Below are 18,764 nucleotides of genomic sequence, written 5' to 3'. Positions count from 1 at the left end.
TGGGCCGCGGGGAGGCGGGGGCGGCCCGCTCCTCCGGGGCCCCGCCGGCCGCCCTCGCTGCCTGCGTCCCGGCGGGCCCAGCCGCCGCGGGAAACAGGTTGCCGGAGTAGATGGGCCGCTGAGTGCCCCTCGGTGACATTTCCTGGGAAGGCTGCCGTCTCCCTCTTCGCTCATCCGGTGAGAGCAAAGAGTCGGGGAGATTCTTGCTCGTCCCACGCGTTCTCCTGCAAAGTTAAAAGGCCGGAGACCATCGTTTTTTCCCTTCTCCACGGTTTTAAAAGGACAGGAAACAATAGCGTTTGTAGTGAAAGGCAAAGCATCCTAACTATTTGTTCAGGAGGAAAACCAAGTTTCTTTTCCAGGGGTGAACTGGTGGCACTTTTATTATAAGCCCATATTTCATTTGTAAATATATGATATGTCTCCAATATTCACTCTTCAGTCTTTATTGCCACCAGTCTGGGTGAATACTACCTGTCCTCTGTAATAATCAGTTTACTCGCATGCTAAATAAATAGATAAAGTGACTTAATTTGTTTAACGTGGCAGATGAGTGGATGTTAGGAAGCTCGTGGCTAATTGGACTAGGTCGTGAAGGACATGGGATATTCCACACGTGGGACATAGTTTCAGTTGTCTGTTTCTCTCCCTTATGAAGTCTGAGGCTAGCACGGTATATTCCAGAGGGGGGTGGGGGGAATGGAAGGGACTCTTCTCAACCCTTATTTATTCAAGCTGGTCTTCAAGAAGATTTGAGGTATTGGAATACGGGTAGACCAATACAGAGGCTTTTAGTATAAAACTTGGATCTTTGGAGCAGTTCTCTATTGCAGAAAATAACTTTGGGGAGTATACCTATAGAATAAATTGATTAATTTCTATTTTTATTGTTCTACGCTATAATATTGATCTAAAAATTAAGTGCTAGAAATGATTGCGTTAACTTCAGTAGAAACTAATACTCTTAAATAGCTTTAACATTTTTCACAGCAGTGAAAAATTATACAGGAAAGCACAAGAATAAGAGCCATCCATCAGTGATACAGTTTTAGCAATCTGTTGTGACCCAAGAATTCTGAAACTGATGAAATGATGAGCATTTTGGTCCTAAAAGTACATATCATGACAAAGTATCTTGTCCATTAACCTGTCATATCTGCTGATAAGGTTTTAATGCTATAGTCTAATTAGACTGTACTAGAGGAGTTAGCTCAGAAATTCAGTGGCTCTAGCTAAGTAGGTGTGAACTAAGGAAAGTAAATGTTTCAAATAACACAAGTACTTTCCATACTTAGGTTTGAGTATAGTTGCTGCTGTCTGCTTAGTGTGAATTGAGAAAGAGGTGCTGCTCAGATGTCAAGGACACCTGCCTCTAATGTGGAAGAGGTGGCAGCATGAGCATGTTCACATAAAAAGCAACTTTTTTTGGTCTGAAAACTCAAAGAAATCAAATAGGACAGTTTTATGAGCCCTGGTTTTCGCATGTAACTATCTGGAAGACTATACATGCACTCCTATGGGAAATACGATGTTCTTAATTTTAAGTTAGAATCTCTTTGCTTTATTTTTCTTCTTGTAATAGTGTTGGTAGTCTTGTAATCGTCAGCTTTAGCAGTTGGACTCAGTTTTGCCAAATAGACGTTCTGCTTTAATGGTTGCTTTGTACCATGCTCTAGTGAGTTCAGCTGTTAACTAGACTAGGTTAAGAAAGAAGACAAAACCTAGCATTAATGCCCCATTAATACTCCTAAGTTTTACGCCACACGTCATATATGTGTATATTTTCTAGTTCTAATCCAGACTACATAACTATGTTTCTGTAATGCCCAAGACAATTGTTTTAAATATATGCCTGTTGAGTTAATCTGTAAAATGGTGATTCTTTGTGTTACCACAGGAATAATGAGAGATTTGGTTACTAATTCCACGGTACTTTAATCAGATAAAGTGCTAGATAATTACAGTTACCCAAATGGTGCACTTCTGATTTTGACTTGTTTCCCTTTGTAGAAGCTGAATACAGAAGCTGAGGTTGGCTGTGTTTTCAGTGGGGAAGTAAAATATTATTTGAATCGTGTAGACTGTATTTGTCCTTTTGCATCTGGAAATGCATTTTTTAAAATTGCTGTGGGTGTATTCCTACAGTGAAATTGATTTTTAAAAATTCAACAAATTCATGTACAAACAGTTGTTGACCATTTCCTTTTTTGTTTGCCTTATCTAGAAACAGGTTTGTATCTTTCCTGTAACAATTGATGACCTTGCTGAGACATGAAGAAAAACAAGGAGACTGTAGTGATAGCTTCTACTGCTTAAAGAATTAGTCATCAGCTCCTTTAAAGTGAAACAGTAGTTCTTTGAACTTTGGTTTGTGTGGCATGAAGTTAATATTTTAAAGTTCTTTCCTACAGTTCTTGCATATAGTACTAAACGGAGCAAAAATTCATTTACTCTTTGATGAAAGACCACAGTGACTTTTCAGTAGTTGTGTTTGTTTTTTTGAATGCTGTCAAGGAGGAACATTTAGAATGCCATGCTTTTTAAGAGTTATTTTCAAGTAAGTGTTCAGATGAAATATGTCAAAAGAAAACTATATACAAAGGAAAATTGAATGTTAAATTTCGCTAATGTACAGATTGTCAAAAAGTTGAAAAGGCTTTAACTGGAGTAGGAGTATTTTAAAACAATTTAGTATTAAAGTAGAGGAGGAAAAGCTTGAAAATAAATTCCTTTACATAAAAATTGCTAGAGCTGGTGTCTAGCTTAGAAAGGTAGGTAAAAGGCTTATCTTTGTTATTTCTGTTTACTCTGTATTATGGATCTTTCATGAGGGAAGGTTCTGTGCCTTCTATATTTTGCAAGGGGATGACAACTGGAATATTAGGTTTCTAAGTTCAGTTTTGTAAATCTTAGTACGTGTTGCTTTATGCTGAAACGCGATGTAGGTACTAGTTTGAAGTGGGTTTTGAAAGTTAGTCTTTCCTATGGTTTTTCTAAATGTCACTCAGTGTTATTTCTGAAACGTGTGGTCAGTTGCTCTTAACACGTCAGGGTTAGGGAAGAAGAAATAATGGAAGACGCAGCACTGAACAAGCTGTGGCAGATCCAGAGTTCAGTTCAGCAGCAGCTGAAGACAGTTTCTGTTCAGGCTGCCAGTGGTAACTTGCAACGTTGCTGTCACCAACGTGAATGTGAAATGGGCTGGTTTTAGTCGCAAGTTAAGTTGAAAACTAGTTGCCTGTGGGGAATGGGTAGCTATCATCTGGTTCACTTCCCAGAGCAGCTTTCTGCCAGTGCTGCTGCGAGGGATGTCACCCTCTGTCACTGTGGGCGCGCTCCAGATGAGGGTAAGCACAGGCTTACAGCTGGGAATGGTCTCGCCCTCTATTGCTCACTTGGTTTTGGTGTCTTCCTGCTGTGCCAGTGTAAGCACTCACCTAGTTGTGCAAGACTGATCTTGCTGAATACATTACCTTAAAGAGAAAGAAAGCTAAAGGGTAAAAGGCAGGCAGCACAACCATTCCTGTTGGTGGCAGCTTGCTTTTGTTTGTTGTAGAAATGGTGCAATTGCACTCCGACATACTGTGCTTGAGACCCTGGAGTTGTGGAGCCCGTATCTGGTGGATTTTCCTTTGTGCTGTAGATGGACCATTTTCTTCAGTTAATCAGTTCAGTATCTGAACGCTCTTAAGAAATACTAACTGAGCAGTTCTTAAAAATGCTATTAAAACATTTAAGAACCTTTCCAACGTGTAATGTTGCTATTTTCTCTTTGAAAGATAATGACTATAACTCTGTGTATCAGTTTGGAACCAGGCCCTTAATCCTGTCCTCAGATCAGTGAAAATTGACTCTATATGGGTTTTTAAATTATTTTTAATTTTATTAATTTTTGAAACTTCACTGCCTCCTGTAATTTTTTTGACTGGACATAGAACTCAGATTTTGCTATCTTTGATCAGATATTTTAATCTTTAATCTTCAATACACACTTGTGTGTTGACACATACATAATTCCAATTTAAGGTGTACAAGATAAACTTCTCATGTTTAACTAAAGTTAGTTTTTAGTCTAGTAAAGCTACTCAAAGGCTAGTAAATTTGTTCACTTTTGTCTATATATGAGCCTTAAACCTTGTTCCTTTCCTCCTCCTTATATGCAGTTGTCTTCTTGTAAATGCTGTTCAACTAATCTTATGATTTCTGAATGATTTATTGTTTTATTTTGAACTATATATGTCACATATATATGTGTAATATGTAAATCATCAGAGTAACAAAATTACTTTCATTTACAGGAATTTTCCTTCTTTTTTGTGCGTGAAGATGTCATGCAGTTGAGAGTTAATTTTTGTAGGGTTCATCTCTTCATGGCCGATATCTGTGTGATTACGCAAGTACATTAAGGATGTAATTTGAAGACTGGTTGCACAGGTGTGACTAGGGAATAATTTGGCTGGCAGATGTTGATGGTGTGCTATAAAATTTTAGTCTGGCTTTGTGCTAGGTCAAGTATAATCATTAGAAAGGAAATTTTACAAATAAAAAGTATGCATTCCATAATAGAAGTTGAGACGGACATTCTTCTAAAACAGCATCTATAAAGCAGTAATTTTAAGAGCAGTTTTATGCACATTAAAACCAGCTGCTGCCCTAAACAGCTTTATTTTAAAATCAGATGTTCCATTTAAGGAAAAGTTGTTGTTCCTTGTGCAGTCATATTGCTTCCATGGAGGTACAGGTGCTCATTGTTAGGATTTGGTGTTTGAGATACAGCACTGCAACATAGACTCAAGTTTTGATTTAACTACATAACAGAAGACAATGTTGTGCGCAGAAGGATGTAGTGATAGGTGAATTTAGAAGGTACTGATAAAGAGAAGTGAAGTAGAGAAAGATACAACTACCCCTGTAATTTCCAGTCCATCTATAATATCTTGTGGTTTATTTTCTGATGCAGACTCAGGCCAGACTTCAGAGTGATTATGGTTGAATTTCAATTTTGTAGGCCATGAAGCATTTCCCAAGCAATACAAATAAGTGAAATAGTGAGTGCATTTTACTTAGCATTTGAGATATACCTGTTCAGAATTGTATAAAAGAACGTGTAATTCCCTTGCCTTAAAGCTCTTTTTCTGCTTAATTTGAATCACTTGCTTCAAAAACTTGGTAGTTGGATTTTTGCAAAGCAAGTTGAGGAATTTTTTTTTTTTTGGTAGAGCAAGGATCCCTCTAAGGAAAGGTTGCTTTACTTGCTTTCCATAAAATGTCAGTATGGAGTTGATGGCTCAGAAGGAGGCCTTCAGATTAGATACAATAGAATTAGTGAGAAGGGTGTTGCCAATGTCTCTTTGATGTATGAAATACTGGAATGGAAAGAGGGATAGAGGGCAGTTACCCCTATGTGAGCTGGATTCGGAAAGTAAACAGTGATTGAAGTTTGACTACTGCTGACTGTAGAAACTGAAATGTTAAATAATTTAACATAGTGTCCTTTACTGAATAATGATATTTAGTTGTCACTAACCTGAAGTAAGTTTGAATAGGGTCTACAGAGTTAATTTAGTATCCTTATCAAGTTAATTCATTCCCTTTTGTGTTTATGTCTGAGACTGGCAGCTCCTTTTCACATATTAAAACCTGTAAAAGGCAGGGAAGTACTTGCCTGTGGTGACTCAGAAACTTGTGACGGAGCAGGAACTAAACCCAGGTCTCCCATGCCGCAGGCTACAGCTCTAGTACCACTAATTTTTAATTTTTTTTTTTTTTAAGGTTTCAAGGAATGCTCAATCTTTTCACGTACCATGGTGGTCTGTGGAATCAGCAGCTCAACCGGTTTCTATTTGCTGTGCCTCAGGTTGATAACACTTGCTGGAAGAGTGCTCTTATTTGTGAGATAAAGCCACGTTCTAGAACTGATGTTTTCATGAAAAGCAGTGGAGCTGTTGCTCTGGGTAGGAGTGTGACCATGGTAGACTTGTCAATAGCCAAGTTTGAGAATGTGAGTAACATTGTAATAATGATTTAAAAAAATATTTTTAATGGTGGCAGTTGAATCCTTGTGTAACAGCGCTACAGAAACAGTTGATTGAGAGCTGATGAGCGAGGAAAAGTTCAGTCACTTAAGTAAACCATGTTGGTTTTAATGGAGACACGTACTTCAGAGAATGGATGCTAGAAACACAAGGCATGTAGGAGATGGGAGTTTAAAGAAATGAAATACTGACAGTTTGGAACCATCAGAAATGTGAAAATGCCACTGTGGTTTTTGCACTTCTTTTACTAAGGTCTTATATTTGTTACAATATAGATAATTTCAGCGCTGTTTATTTTCTACCTGCAGTAGATCAACAAGATACAAAAGCCTGTGTCCTGTCTTAAATTTCCATAGCTTTCCTTTTGAATTAGGTATCCATAGTAGGAAAATCTTACTTCCAAAATGTAGAAAAGTCCATTTTTAAAATATGGGCTTGACCCTTTACATTTACAGTGTTGTGCATTTTATTCTCTGTATTGTGTGCGTGTGTGATAAAATAAAGACATTACCTTTATTTGACATCCATCTAAATGTTCTTGCTTCTGAAGAGAAAATATCTGGATTTAAAAAAAGAAAAAGAAAAACAACTTGTAAAAACTTTCCCTCAAAACAACTAGAGATTCTGTCTAGGTTAGTACTAGAAGTTCTGGAAAATTATTAATTTTTGATGAGTTGAAAGTTAGGCTTCCAGCGTCACTGCTGTGTGCTCTGGTGCTGGATGTGCTTAGGTGTAGGGTCTGTGTTTGACGTACCCTGTGCTCGGGTACAATCAGGGTCTCAGTTCTCCAAGCCTTCCCCTACGTGTTGGCCCTGCACAGGTTGGGTTGCCTTTCTTCACAGGGCTCCACTGTCATCAGGACTGCATACAGGAATACAGAACAAATGAGGATCGCAAGAATAAATTATTATTTAAGATGGAAATACGTGTGAACATAAGCAGTGCACAAGATGGAGAGGTCTCTATATAAAAATAGTCAACATACGTAATCCTGTCCTGACTCCTCCTCCAGAGCGGCTTTCTGTGTCATGATCAGTCTCTTTTATAGGCCAGCTCCTCCTTGATCAGGTCTGGTTGTTTTGATGGTCTGGTCCCCAGTACTATTTAGTTATTCAGGAAAAATATTGAGCATAAAATAGGGGTTTTAATTTTAATTGGAATAGTTATCGCAGGAGGACTTTGACGACGCATCAAAGTACAGGTACCTCTTTTAGTTGAGCCTTACTGAATGAAGGTAGGCATTTCCATGCCACACCCTCTTCCCCGTGTCTGCCACAGACACAGCAATGGTGATGCAATATTGCGTGGCAATTACAGTATGCAGTGAAGAATATAGTTTTTGCAAAATCAGACTGAGGAAAGAAACACAGCCCCCAAATTGTCACACTCGGTAGGATTTGCTGTTACCATTTACAGAGGCTTGTGGTGTTTGTTTTTCTTTTTTTTTACTAATAGAGTGTAATTGTATACAGAGCCCATCTATGATATCTTGTAGAACAGAAGTAAGTGCTTCCTGCTTTAGATAATACTTCTGAATGGTAGCATATGTTACAGCATGAAAAACAACTTCTTTTTTTTTTTTTTCTGGTACTGTTACTAATTCACTTTTTAGCTGATCCTTCTGTGGCCTGCCTTACGTTTTATTGCAACACGCTATGTTTGGGACTTCTAAGAGGTAGCTGTCTACGTGTGTTTATAGAAATCACTGGGCTGAATTATTGTTGGAAGATGATCCTGATGCAGCCCCGTTCATTGTGCTCTGTGCACAGTGAAAGGAAATTAGATATTACTAAAAAAATAAAATAAAAACCGTTTTCCCTGTTACTGTTTGTATAGAGTTGTCTCTGTTTTCATATGAAGATTTGGGTGGTTTTTTATTTTGTTAGATTCTGTGGTTTCTGCCATCTTTATTGTGAAACCTGTACTTGTGTTTATCTCAGCTTCCTTTTGCTCGCGCTATGGCAGGCTGCAGAAGGGCATGTTCAGCTCGGTATCTGAGAAGGCTGGTGTGGGGTGGCTGCTGGTTTGAGTTCACACTATGGTTTATCATGCTAGAGGTTCCGTGTGTGGTTGTGTTAGAGGTTCAGGTGTCCTCTGTCGAGGAAGGCTCTGCGCTGAGGATACCCACCTACTGAGTGGGGAAAAGAGAAGGCTTTTGTCACAGAACACAACTTCAGGCACAGTGCAAGAGTGTGCAGTATCCAGCCTAGAGCAGTATTTCTGTATCACCATCTTCACTCCTCTGCAGTGGGTGGGATTCGGCAGTGTCAGTTATTTGCTTGTTTTCAAAAAGGAAAAATATGGTGAAGTCCAATTTGGAAGTGGTCCATGATCTTTTTGACGCAAGTGCTTGGTTTTGATTTGTATTTAAAGAATGGTTCTTTTTCTCTGTATTTTTGTTTAACAATATTTAATGGAAAAGCTTGTTTCACTAGCCACTTTGTGGTTTAACTTTCTTTTATTACAGGAGATTACCAAATATCAGTAATTTTTGCTGTAGTTGCTCATACCGGTTTATATAATGTATTGCTGTGTTTTCCTTTTCTAGCAGTGGGATTTGATAAATTGTTTATGGTATAGCTTGAATTTTCAGGATTTTCCTTCATAGTTCCCCTAGCTTTTGCTTTCTATGCTGCTTCCTCTTCTTCCAAGATCAAAAGATGGGGAATATAAACATCCTATTTTGCTTTATGATTTGTTGGTGGTCTGAATTTACAAAGAAACCTATTTTCTTATTTAATGCTACGTGTAATTGGAAGTCATGTGAAAGCTGGGATATTCTCCAATTATGTAGTAATACATAGAGTAGAGTGGGTGGTCTACACTCAGGTTTTTGCTATTGATCAGACATTTTTATTTTTCGTTCTGGAATGAAATTTGGGGTTTTATCAGTTAGTCTTTTTTCTGCTGAATTTTGTTCCTCAGCTTGTCTTTCTTTGAAAGACTGGAGTATCATAGCAGTGTAGTCTCTGATCTTCCGTGCTAATTTGGATCTTGATTCTCTAGAATATGGAAAATTTTGGTTGGCTAGAGTATGGGTTATTCACTTTTTAAATTGATGAACTTCTTTGTTGCATTTAAAAATGATTGCTATAGTCATGGTAGTAGTTGCTTGCTACTATGGTTTTTATGTTGTTGTTGTGTATCTTTTACAGGACACTGTTACTTCTTAATTTTACATTATAAAGTTGTTGAAAAGATAATCTATTACAGCTAGAAAAACCCACCCCCTGGGTTGATGTTTAATATTCTGGCATAGATAACAATTCCAGCAGGAGAAATAGTTAATACGATAACGATGAAGCAGAAGTCAAACAGCGCTAACCAGGGCACCAGATTTGTGTTGGATTAGAAACAGGTCACTACAATTTGATGGGCGTAATAATACTGTTTGTGTTTACGTAGTGCTGTTTGTATCTGCGTTTGCCACATAGTATGTGTTGAATTTGGAGAAGATCTGGATTGCCCACTGGTAGTGACTCAACTGGTGAGCGTATTGTGTACAAGAGCACATATATGATAGCATCACAAACAATGAGTGTTAAGGCCTGGTGGTTCACTGCAGAGGTAGCCATGAAGGGGATGGCTGATTCCATGATTATATAAATCCACTGGGATTTCCTTTCCTGATGATTGGAAAGAGGGGTTTGTAGGGAATATCTTGAGGTGAAAGAAAAAAACGACCTGCAATTTCAGGCAGGACAAGTCACTTATAAGGTGGTGGAAATTGTTGTAATTTTGTATAAAAGGGAGATTAACTGGACAGGTGACATTTTGGAAAAGAGAAGAGATTTGCTTCAATTTAGTAAAATTTTTTTTGGTCTTGTTTTATAATATTCTATTACATTGGATTGCTCTGGGTTTTGGTTATTATGCAAAAAAAAGAGAAGCCCCGAGGAATCTGAAATAACCAATAGCATATAGTTAAGGGCACTAAAGAAAACAGTGTGGGAAGGGTTGAAAAAAATTCATAATTCATGAATCAAAACCAGAGTGTATAGAGACTAAATTGTGTTATGTAGTTGATTAATAATTTGTGTCATGAACTGTCTTCTAAAAGTCTGAAGTAGGCCAGTGGGCACAGGGGCTGTGTGTAAACAGGGATGGACATTTCTGTGCCCCACGTGGTCAGGAGCAGGCGTGTGTTTGGTATGAACCCTGCCAGGCCTTGGTGGTCTCACATCTCCTGAGAACAAAGAGATAAATTGATATGCTTCAACATGGAAAGACCTTGGGCCCTAAAATGTCCTTTAAAATTTAAATAGAAATTAAAAATATTAATTTTTTAAAAAGTCATAAGCTTTTCTGAGACACCTGTGCATAATACTTTTAATGTTATCTGTGTTTGATTGCTGAAGTATGGTTTTGGTGGTGGTGAGGGCAGTATATAATAGTTTCCCCAGATGCTGGTAAAACCTTTTTCCCTTCTGTTGAGCTGTACGTTGACAATTACGAGAGCAAGAGGGGACAGAGGAAAGGTGGATTCTCTGGAAAATTATTTTCAGAAATAGTAGGTGCTAGTGAAAAATAGTCCAAAAGCTGGCTTTTCTGTGGTGCTATAGTTGTTGTCCTCGACAGCTTAAGACTTCTCATAATTGAGCAGCTACAGTAAAAAACATGGTATCCTAAGAACCTTTAATATAAAATTAACCCAATGCTACTTTAAAAATGGCAAGAAAGTTGCCTACTTAAAATACACTGGCGCCCCTTTCTAATCAGAACAAAGCGTGCTTTTTAATTACCTTCATTCTCAAGATAGTATTGACTTGGGACTTGTGTATCAGTAACACTGGCAGCTTCTTGGGCATGATATTATGTACTTTGTGTGTGCACCCCCTGCCACCCCACCCCTTCTTGTTTCTAAATATACACACACTTCTTTTTTTCTGTTGCATTCATGAAACCTTCCTTCTGCTGCCAAAGAACAATTGGTGCCTCTTCAATCTTTTACATTTATTCTATATAATATTTTACAAAATAGTTGTTGTTTACAGTATTGAATTGTACAAATACCTGATGATATTGGCTGATCTTTCTGTACCTCTTTTAAGTATTTTCAACAGTTCGTTTAGCTTTTGGGTTGTGACATACTTTGGCTGATACCACACCTTGAAAAAGGTAACCTGTCAGTGACTTCCTCAGCTTCGAACGCTGTTGTGAAATGTTCTCGTTCCCAGTGCTGTGTAACAGGGGATTGTTTTTAAAACACTCTCATTTTCAAATCTGGTTGCACAGTTGAAAAAGTTGAAAGGTTTGGTATTACTTTGTTGATGGCTATAATGCATTAAGAACGCATTTTGAATGGAAGTCCCTGAATTCAATTAGTTCTGAAACGTGATTGCAGAAAGATCTAATTGCATCACATCTAGACATTTGTGATAAGGCATTTTTTTCCCTGTCCTTGCATCACTCTTCAGCATTATATAATGAGGTTTTTCCCCCTCCAGCCATTAAGATGACTGTACAGAAGTTTTGTGGGTTTTTTTCCAAAACCAATATTCGGTTACCCTCTCAAAAGCAAATTAAAGTGTTAAACCCAAGTCTTAATCTATTTGATATGAGTGAAGATTTTGGAGAAGTAGGTGGTGTTAACTTGACTTTCTGCCCGGTGTTTCAGTGCAGTGCAGGAGATTTCTGGAATGGTGTCTGAAGCGAGCACCTCTGTGAGATGAGAAGCTGCCAGGGTATGAGTCTGTTCCCGTGTACTGTTGTTGATTCCGTGGCACGGGAGGGACATCATCTTTTTGAACTTCCCTTGAAACTGCTTTCTTTATGTCTGCACCTCCGCTGGGCTTGTTAAACTGAGAGAACTGATTGCGTCTTCCCATTCTCACTGTGATTCTTTTGGCCCGTCTGGGGTTTCGAAGGCTTTCTGGCTTTGGGCACAGCGTGGCACAGGGCACACACGGCGTGAGCTGACCTGTTGGCGTGAGCTGACCTGTCGGGGGGCTCCTGCCTTTGTTTTGGGGACAGGACAGAAAGCCGAGGGCAAGTTTCAGACACTTCAGAACACGCCCTTAGTTTCTCGAAAACCATCTCTCTGCTGGTTTTCTTCAGCGTTTCTGTTGTGCTTGGAAACTTTCTTGACTCTTCACCGGTGGGATGTTGAATATTGCACATCTGGGGGCAAAGGTGAAGCATGCCTTGTATCGAGTTGGTAGTTTTTTGGTAATGGTAATTAGCTGTTATTTGCACGTGTTGCAGTGCTGATGCAAGCTGCCACAGTCTTTCCTGAGCAAGACTTCAATTTCAAGTAGCAGGAGAGCATTTTTAAAGATAATTTTCTTTACTCAGGTGCTGTAGCCTTACTTTTTGTGTGACCAAAACAATTTATTGCAGTGTGCTCTCCCATTGCCTCCACTGAAACTTGTGCTTCCACAATCTTATCGTCATTACATCTGTGTTCCATAATGCCTGAGCTCTTCTGAGCCCAGCGTCTGCATCGTGCAGGCAGGTTGGCTTGGTTTCCAGCTCCTTTATCCTTAAGCTCTTCCAATTTTTATTTTTTTTTTTATAGTCCATGTGGATATTAAAATATGCCACATTGTTCCAAATCTGTTGGTCTGGACTTTTCCTTGAGATTATTATGCTTTCGCTTGAATGAATGATCTTTATACAAACGGAGAAAAGTCCTGTGGAATGGGTACTTCATAGACCCACGGTGGAAAACGCTAATTTGAGCAGCTTTCTTGAAACGGCAGGAACGGGAGGTGGAACTCGTGTGTCACAAGTGTTTTGAACGGAATCTATCGCTTTATAGCTTCTTTAGGGGAGGCGCTCGGGTCCCTCAGCCCGTACCTGCCGGGCGTGGAGCGGGCGCCGCTGCCGTTACGCGGTTCCCCGCGGGGCGACCGGCGGAGAGGGGCCGGCCCGGCCCGGCCCGGCGCGGCGGAGGGAAGTTCGGGGAACCATTTTGGGGCAGCGGATGGGAGCGTGGATGTAGCCGGTGGATGCGGGGCGTGGGCGGCCGTAAATGGGGGGGGGGCGGGCCCGCAGCGGTAAGAAGGCGGCGCGGGGTCCCGCGGGGCCCGGGAGCATCGGGCCCCCCCCCTAGTCCCGGCCCGGGGCCGCTGCCCCCGGCCCCTCTCCTCCGGGCAGAAGCGCCATGAGCGTCTGTGCCGCCCATGAGCGGGAGGTCGGCCTGCGGGTTGCTGCACGCCTGGAAGGGAGCCCTGTGCGCCTGCTTGCCGGGAAGTAGAGCCCGCAAGGGGAAAGGTACTGGCCGTGGGTCGCGGTACGTGCGGGGCCTGAAGCCGGTTTCCCGGGGGCTGCGGCGAGCCCGGTATCGGTGGATTTCAGCCGGCCCCAGAGCCGCCTTGAGAATAGTTCGTCAACAGGTCCGTGCCTTCTGATGTCAGCGGAGGCCGGTTTTCTTGATCTAGAACTAGGAAATCTTAACACGTTTTTCCCTTTTCACTCTTTCTGTTGGTTAAACTTTTTCAAATTTGTACATTCTGTTGAATAATTTGTGTTGTAGGAGCTAATACTTCTGAAGATGACACCTCATGTACCTTATTTGTCACTGTTGCTTAGAGACTTACTTCCAGCGTGTGCAAACAAAGATAACAGAGCAAATCCTGCACGTAGGGGGTTTTGTAGTGAAGTTTGTGTAACTAAAAATATCTTTAAACTTTATTTCCAGCTCTGTAGTTCATTTTACTTGGTTTTTAATTGTGTGTTTTCGATAGTTTGGTGGATTAAATGTATTACGCTGTTAACACTTGTGATTAACTTGTGGTATTTAAGATGGTTATAAAATATGAGCTTCTCTGACTTTTCTGTCATGATGATTATTCATCTCTGTGTTAACAAGAGTGATGAAAATGTAGGCTTTGGGCAGGTTTAGGCTTGGTAAATTACAGTTTATAGCTTTATCCAGTTTCTTCCTTGCGTGCTAGTCTCAATGGTCTGGGTCACAGATCCCTGCTCCTTTTCATTCCCTGCTCCTTTGGAAGGAGCTCCCAGTCGTGGAAGGTGGGTGTGAAGGCTGGTCACGTACAGGAACGGTCCCAGGCTGGATGGTTCTTTTCTCCAGTGCTTCCGTGGCTTAGAAAGCTTCAGTGGGAAGCACCTCTGTGCGTAAGGTCTTTTGCAAAGTCTGTAGGTTGCTTAATTTAACTGTTGAATGGGCTGCGAGAGGTGTAATTAAATCAACCAGAGCTCACCCAGCCCGTCAGACTGCCTTGGGAACTGGTCTAACGCAGTGGTTTTCACCAGTGTTATCTGTGGGTTACTGGGGATCCCGGGCTCAGAAGCCGTAGGTTCAGGTAAGATGAAGCGCCCACAAACTTTTCTGAAATGTGTGTGTTTACAAGTATTTGAAAGGAAACACTTTGAGAATTTTACATACTAGTATGCATGTGATTTCTGAGCTCTTTCCAAGCGAACAGCGTGATGAGAATTCGTTCTCCCGTGCCCAGTTATTCTCAGTGTGGTTTGCTGTGGAGCTGCAGTGTGCCATCACCAGCCTCCCACCTGCGGGGGCTGGGGAGAAACAGCAGCAGTGCTCGGTTGTCACAGAGGCCTTATCGTTCGAATCTCCTCGCAGCGAGCTGGTGTGGCATTATTTGATTTGCCACAGATACCTTTAACTTTTCATCTAAGCTGGAATGCCTTACAGTAGGAAATTCAGGCCAAAAGATAGAAACATTCCTGTCGTATCTCTACAGTAGCAGTTAAGGCCCAGTGTATGGTTGGGTTGGAAACCACTGTATGGTTGGGTTTTTTTCCCCTGAAGATGGGAACTGGATATTTCTGGTCCATCAAGCCTGAGATGAAGGAAGAGACTTTGGAGGAGTGAGATGATGCTGTTACTGGGCATGTGAGACTCATAAAATCAGTGACTGAATACCAAAACTTTGACACCCCTGTTTTTCTAGCTCTGGACTGGGGAGAGGTGCTTCTGTAGAAGAATTTGGAACTGCGTGTCTATGATTATTTTTTTGAGTGTCAAGGGATAAGTTATTTTGTGTGTTGGAATCTCTTAGTGCCTTTGCTTCATGCCCTGAACAGTGCATGTCTTGCAAAAGCATGCTCAGTATGCAGCTCAGCGCTGCTTTGAGGTGTCTAGTCCAAGTATGAGTAAGTTTGTGGGTGAAATGATGCTAAATATGGGAAGCTTGCCTATTGCCTAATATTCCCATGTCAAATAGCAAGGAGATTAAAGATGAGGTTTATTTTGAGAGCTTTCTACATACACGACATACAGAGAAGCCCTTAGGGTGGTTGAGAATCTTGCTGTGTAAGGGAAGCCAATTTTGGGTAGCATTTTACTTAACTTTCCTTCACCTACGAAGGTAAGGTTCATTTTTTCAAAGCGGAGTGTTTATTGTTTCGAGGGTAGTTGAGAATCTTGCTGTGTAAGGGAAGCCAATTTTGGGTAGCATTTTACTTAACTTTCCTTCACCTACAAAGGTAAGGTCCAGTTTTTCAAAGCAGAGTGTTTATTGTTTCAGGTAGTACTAGTGGTTCCTTTTGCACAAGGAGGAGAGTTGGGGGGTGCAGGACAAAGTGTAGTGTCTGTAACATGGTAAGAAACATGGTACTTTCACTGTGTGTGTTGAATGCTGAGGGAGGTGTTGGTCAGACAGCTGTTGGCTTCTGTCTGGGACATCTGAAGGAACAGAGCTCCAGCGTAAACCCCACTGAATGTAAGGCTTCAGCAGCAGTGCCTTTTCGAGTTGCTGCAGGTGGTTGAGTACTTGTATGTTAAAATTAATTCACGGATTTAATCTTTTGAATCTCATGTCTTATTTGGGAAATTCAATAAAATAATTGCTTTTCTTTTCTCTAGCTTCACAAATGGGTTAGGTTAGGAAGCTGAAGCAATGGATGCGCTTCACAAGCCACGGGCCCTAGTAACAGAGTAATGAAAATGGAGAGTCCTGGGAAAAAAAAACAGTGCAGTGATTTTCTTAGCTATGGTTTTCCTTGCTACTGTTTTTCGATTTAAAAAAAAAAAAAAAGTACAGTTAGCTATGGTTTTCCTTGCTACTGTTTTTCAATTTAAAAAAAAAAAGTACAGTCACGTCCTGGTTTGAGGTAAAACAGAACCAAACGCGATTACTGAGAGGGTCAGATCTGGAAGTTCGTATTTTCATTACAAATGGCCAGTGTCTTATCTCACCAAATACACAGCAACTTGAAACTCAGCCTCAGACCTGTCCTGGTTGTTACACGCAAGTGACCTGGGGGGAGTATTTTATAAATGCAGTAATATCAAGAAAACCCAAACCAACAGCAAACTTCTTTGAGGATTTCAGTTGCATTCTTAGCATATCTTTACTCGTGTCCTTTGCAGCTTCCAGTAGGTGAATCCCACTTCAGAACACTGAGCAGAGCTCCTTCACTTGTTAAATTTGCTTGTCATCCAAGTGTTGTGTTGTGTGCAGCACAGCTGATGTTCTACACGTAACGCACACACAGTTCGCATTACATGGGGTTTTTATGTTTTAATTTGTATCTATTTTATTTTGGAGCTGCTTTGTACGTTGAGAAATACTGTGTACAGAGGAAAATAAGGTGTGTTTAGAGACTCATTGTTTTCTCTCTCTCTCCCGTTACAGAAATGAGCCGTCAGACTGCCACAGCACTACCTACAGGTACTTCCAAGTGCACGCCATCGCAGAGGGTGCCCGCGCTGACTGGCACTACAGCCTCCAATAATGACTTGGCTAGTCTCTTTGAGTGTCCTGTCTGCTTTGACTATGTGCTGCCACCGATTCTGCAGTGTCAGAGTGGCCATCTCGTTTGTAGCAACTGTCGCCCCAAACTCACGTGCTGTCCCACCTGCCGAGGCCCGCTGGGCTCCATCCGTAACCTGGCTATGGAGAAAGTTGCCAATTCTGTACTATTCCCGTGTAAATACGCCTCTTCCGGCTGCGAGATAACTTTGCCACACACCGAGAAAGCAGACCACGAGGAGCTGTGTGAGTTTAGGCCTTACTCCTGTCCCTGTCCCGGCGCTTCGTGTAAATGGCAAGGCTCTCTGGATGCTGTAATGCCCCACCTGATGCATCAACACAAGTCCATCACAACGCTTCAGGGAGAAGATATAGTGTTCCTCGCTACAGACATTAATCTTCCTGGTGCTGTTGACTGGGTTATGATGCAGTCCTGTTTTGGCTTTCATTTCATGTTAGTATTGGAGAAACAGGAAAAGTATGATGGTCACCAGCAGTTCTTTGCGATCGTACAGCTGATAGGAACGCGCAAGCAGGCGGAAAACTTTGCTTATCGACTGGAGTTAAACGGGCACAGGCGGCGATTGACTTGGGAAGCGACTCCTCGGTCCATTCATGAGGGAATTGCAACAGCCATTATGAATAGTGACTGCCTAGTCTTCGACACCAGCATCGCACAGCTCTTTGCAGAAAATGGCAATTTAGGCATCAATGTAACTATATCCATGTGTTGAAACGGCAATCGAACCTCGTCAGGCCAGTGTTTAAAACCGTTGCATTTAATTTAGCAGAAAGTAGGGTAACCATCTTTGACTGTCAGACAAATTACTCGGTAGATGGAGGGTAGACATATATGAAGGTAAATAAGAGGAAAGGCTGTTAAATTACAGGAAGCAGTTGCATGTAGTAACACTAATATATTTAAAATAAGTCAACAGTAAACCACTGAAAATATATATACACCCAAAATGGGCATCTTTTGTATTAAGAATTGATTCTACAGGAAATGTTGTAAAATAATTCTAAAAACTTGTTTGTAGATTGATTGTACTGTTGAAAAGGATACTGTTTCGTGTTTTCGTTTGTGTTTTTTTCCTCCCCTTTGACTGACAAGCCATGTTGAGCGGCCCGGTCTCCGGCCGCTGCTTCCCCTCCTCCTCCCGCCCCCCCTTTGTAAGTCACTACATAGTATTGCTGCTGTTTGTGTATATTTTTTGTGTATTTGCTAATTTTTATTAACTTCTAGTTTTTCATTAAATAAATATGACTTTCTTTTCTGTAATTCAGGTTTTTCTCCTTTTTTTTTTTTTTTTGTATCTTTTAAAAATTAATTACAGGTGTCATCTTTTGATATGCATAATTGCTATGGTAAAAGTTATATTTCTGTATGTTTGGTAAATTTTGTCTCTTTCCAGTAGTCAATTCATTGGTGATACTGTTCTTAATTGAGCTATTTTGTGAATGTACTGAACTCGAAAGGAGTGATTATGTTTCAAAGATGTATCAGGAAAGAAAGCTCCTTTAAAAACAGATCTAGATGTTGTTGTACTTTGAGTTACCTTCTAACAAAAATGAACAACTATTAAGCATTTTCCGAATGCAAAAAAAAGTAATAATTCACGTTTCAAATTTAGAGATGCTTAGAAACTTGAGTGCATCCTTGTATTTGTTGGTTTTGCAGTACAAAGAAGGTATTGTCTTACACAGTATTTGTAATTATAAAAACAGACCATTTGTTTAAAAGGAAAAAAAAAAAAAGGCAGTCAGAATGAGATGTTTTCAGTCTTTTTATATTTGTCATTAAAAGAATACCTGGCAAATTAAAAAACCCCAACTTTTGCTTTTTGCTTTAGCTCAAAGTTTGACACATTGATACTCTTGCTGTTTCTTGTCTTCACCTCTTTGGGTTGTCACCAAAGTAAGTGTCTGGAACTGATTTCTGTGTCTGGTTGTAGCGAGGTGACACAGGTCACAAGGCAAACCCTCTCTTCCAGAATGTAACCCTGACTGTCCATGGTGCGTGTGGTACGAAACACAGACCTAGAGA

The 18,764-nt window shown here is 40.6% G+C and overlaps 1 protein-coding gene across 6 annotated transcripts in view; it reads left to right on the top strand.

Annotated features, from left to right (window-relative positions):
* Positions 1-18,545, top strand: part of SIAH1 (siah E3 ubiquitin protein ligase 1) — a 24,603-nt gene extending 6,058 nt beyond the window's left edge. For 2 of the 6 annotated variants that reach the window (XM_014942337.1, XM_014942338.1), the window contains exon 2: positions 16,601-18,545. In XM_014942337.1, coding sequence (XP_014797823.1) covers positions 16,603-17,451 — 849 coding nt within the window. In that variant the 5' untranslated portion in view covers positions 16,601-16,602 and the 3' untranslated portion in view covers positions 17,452-18,545. The other 4 variants (XM_014942341.1, XM_014942340.1, XM_014942336.1 and 1 more) reach the window with 4 other exon arrangements.
* The last annotated feature ends 219 nt before the right edge of the window (positions 18,546-18,764 follow it).

Source organism: Calidris pugnax, unplaced genomic scaffold (assembly GCF_001431845.1).
Source record: "Calidris pugnax isolate Ruff unplaced genomic scaffold, ASM143184v1 scaffold28, whole genome shotgun sequence".
Taxonomy (NCBI): Eukaryota; Metazoa; Chordata; class Aves; order Charadriiformes; family Scolopacidae; genus Calidris; species Calidris pugnax.
Note: the sequence above shows the minus strand (reverse complement) of the source record. Positions and strands in the feature narration are given on the sequence as shown.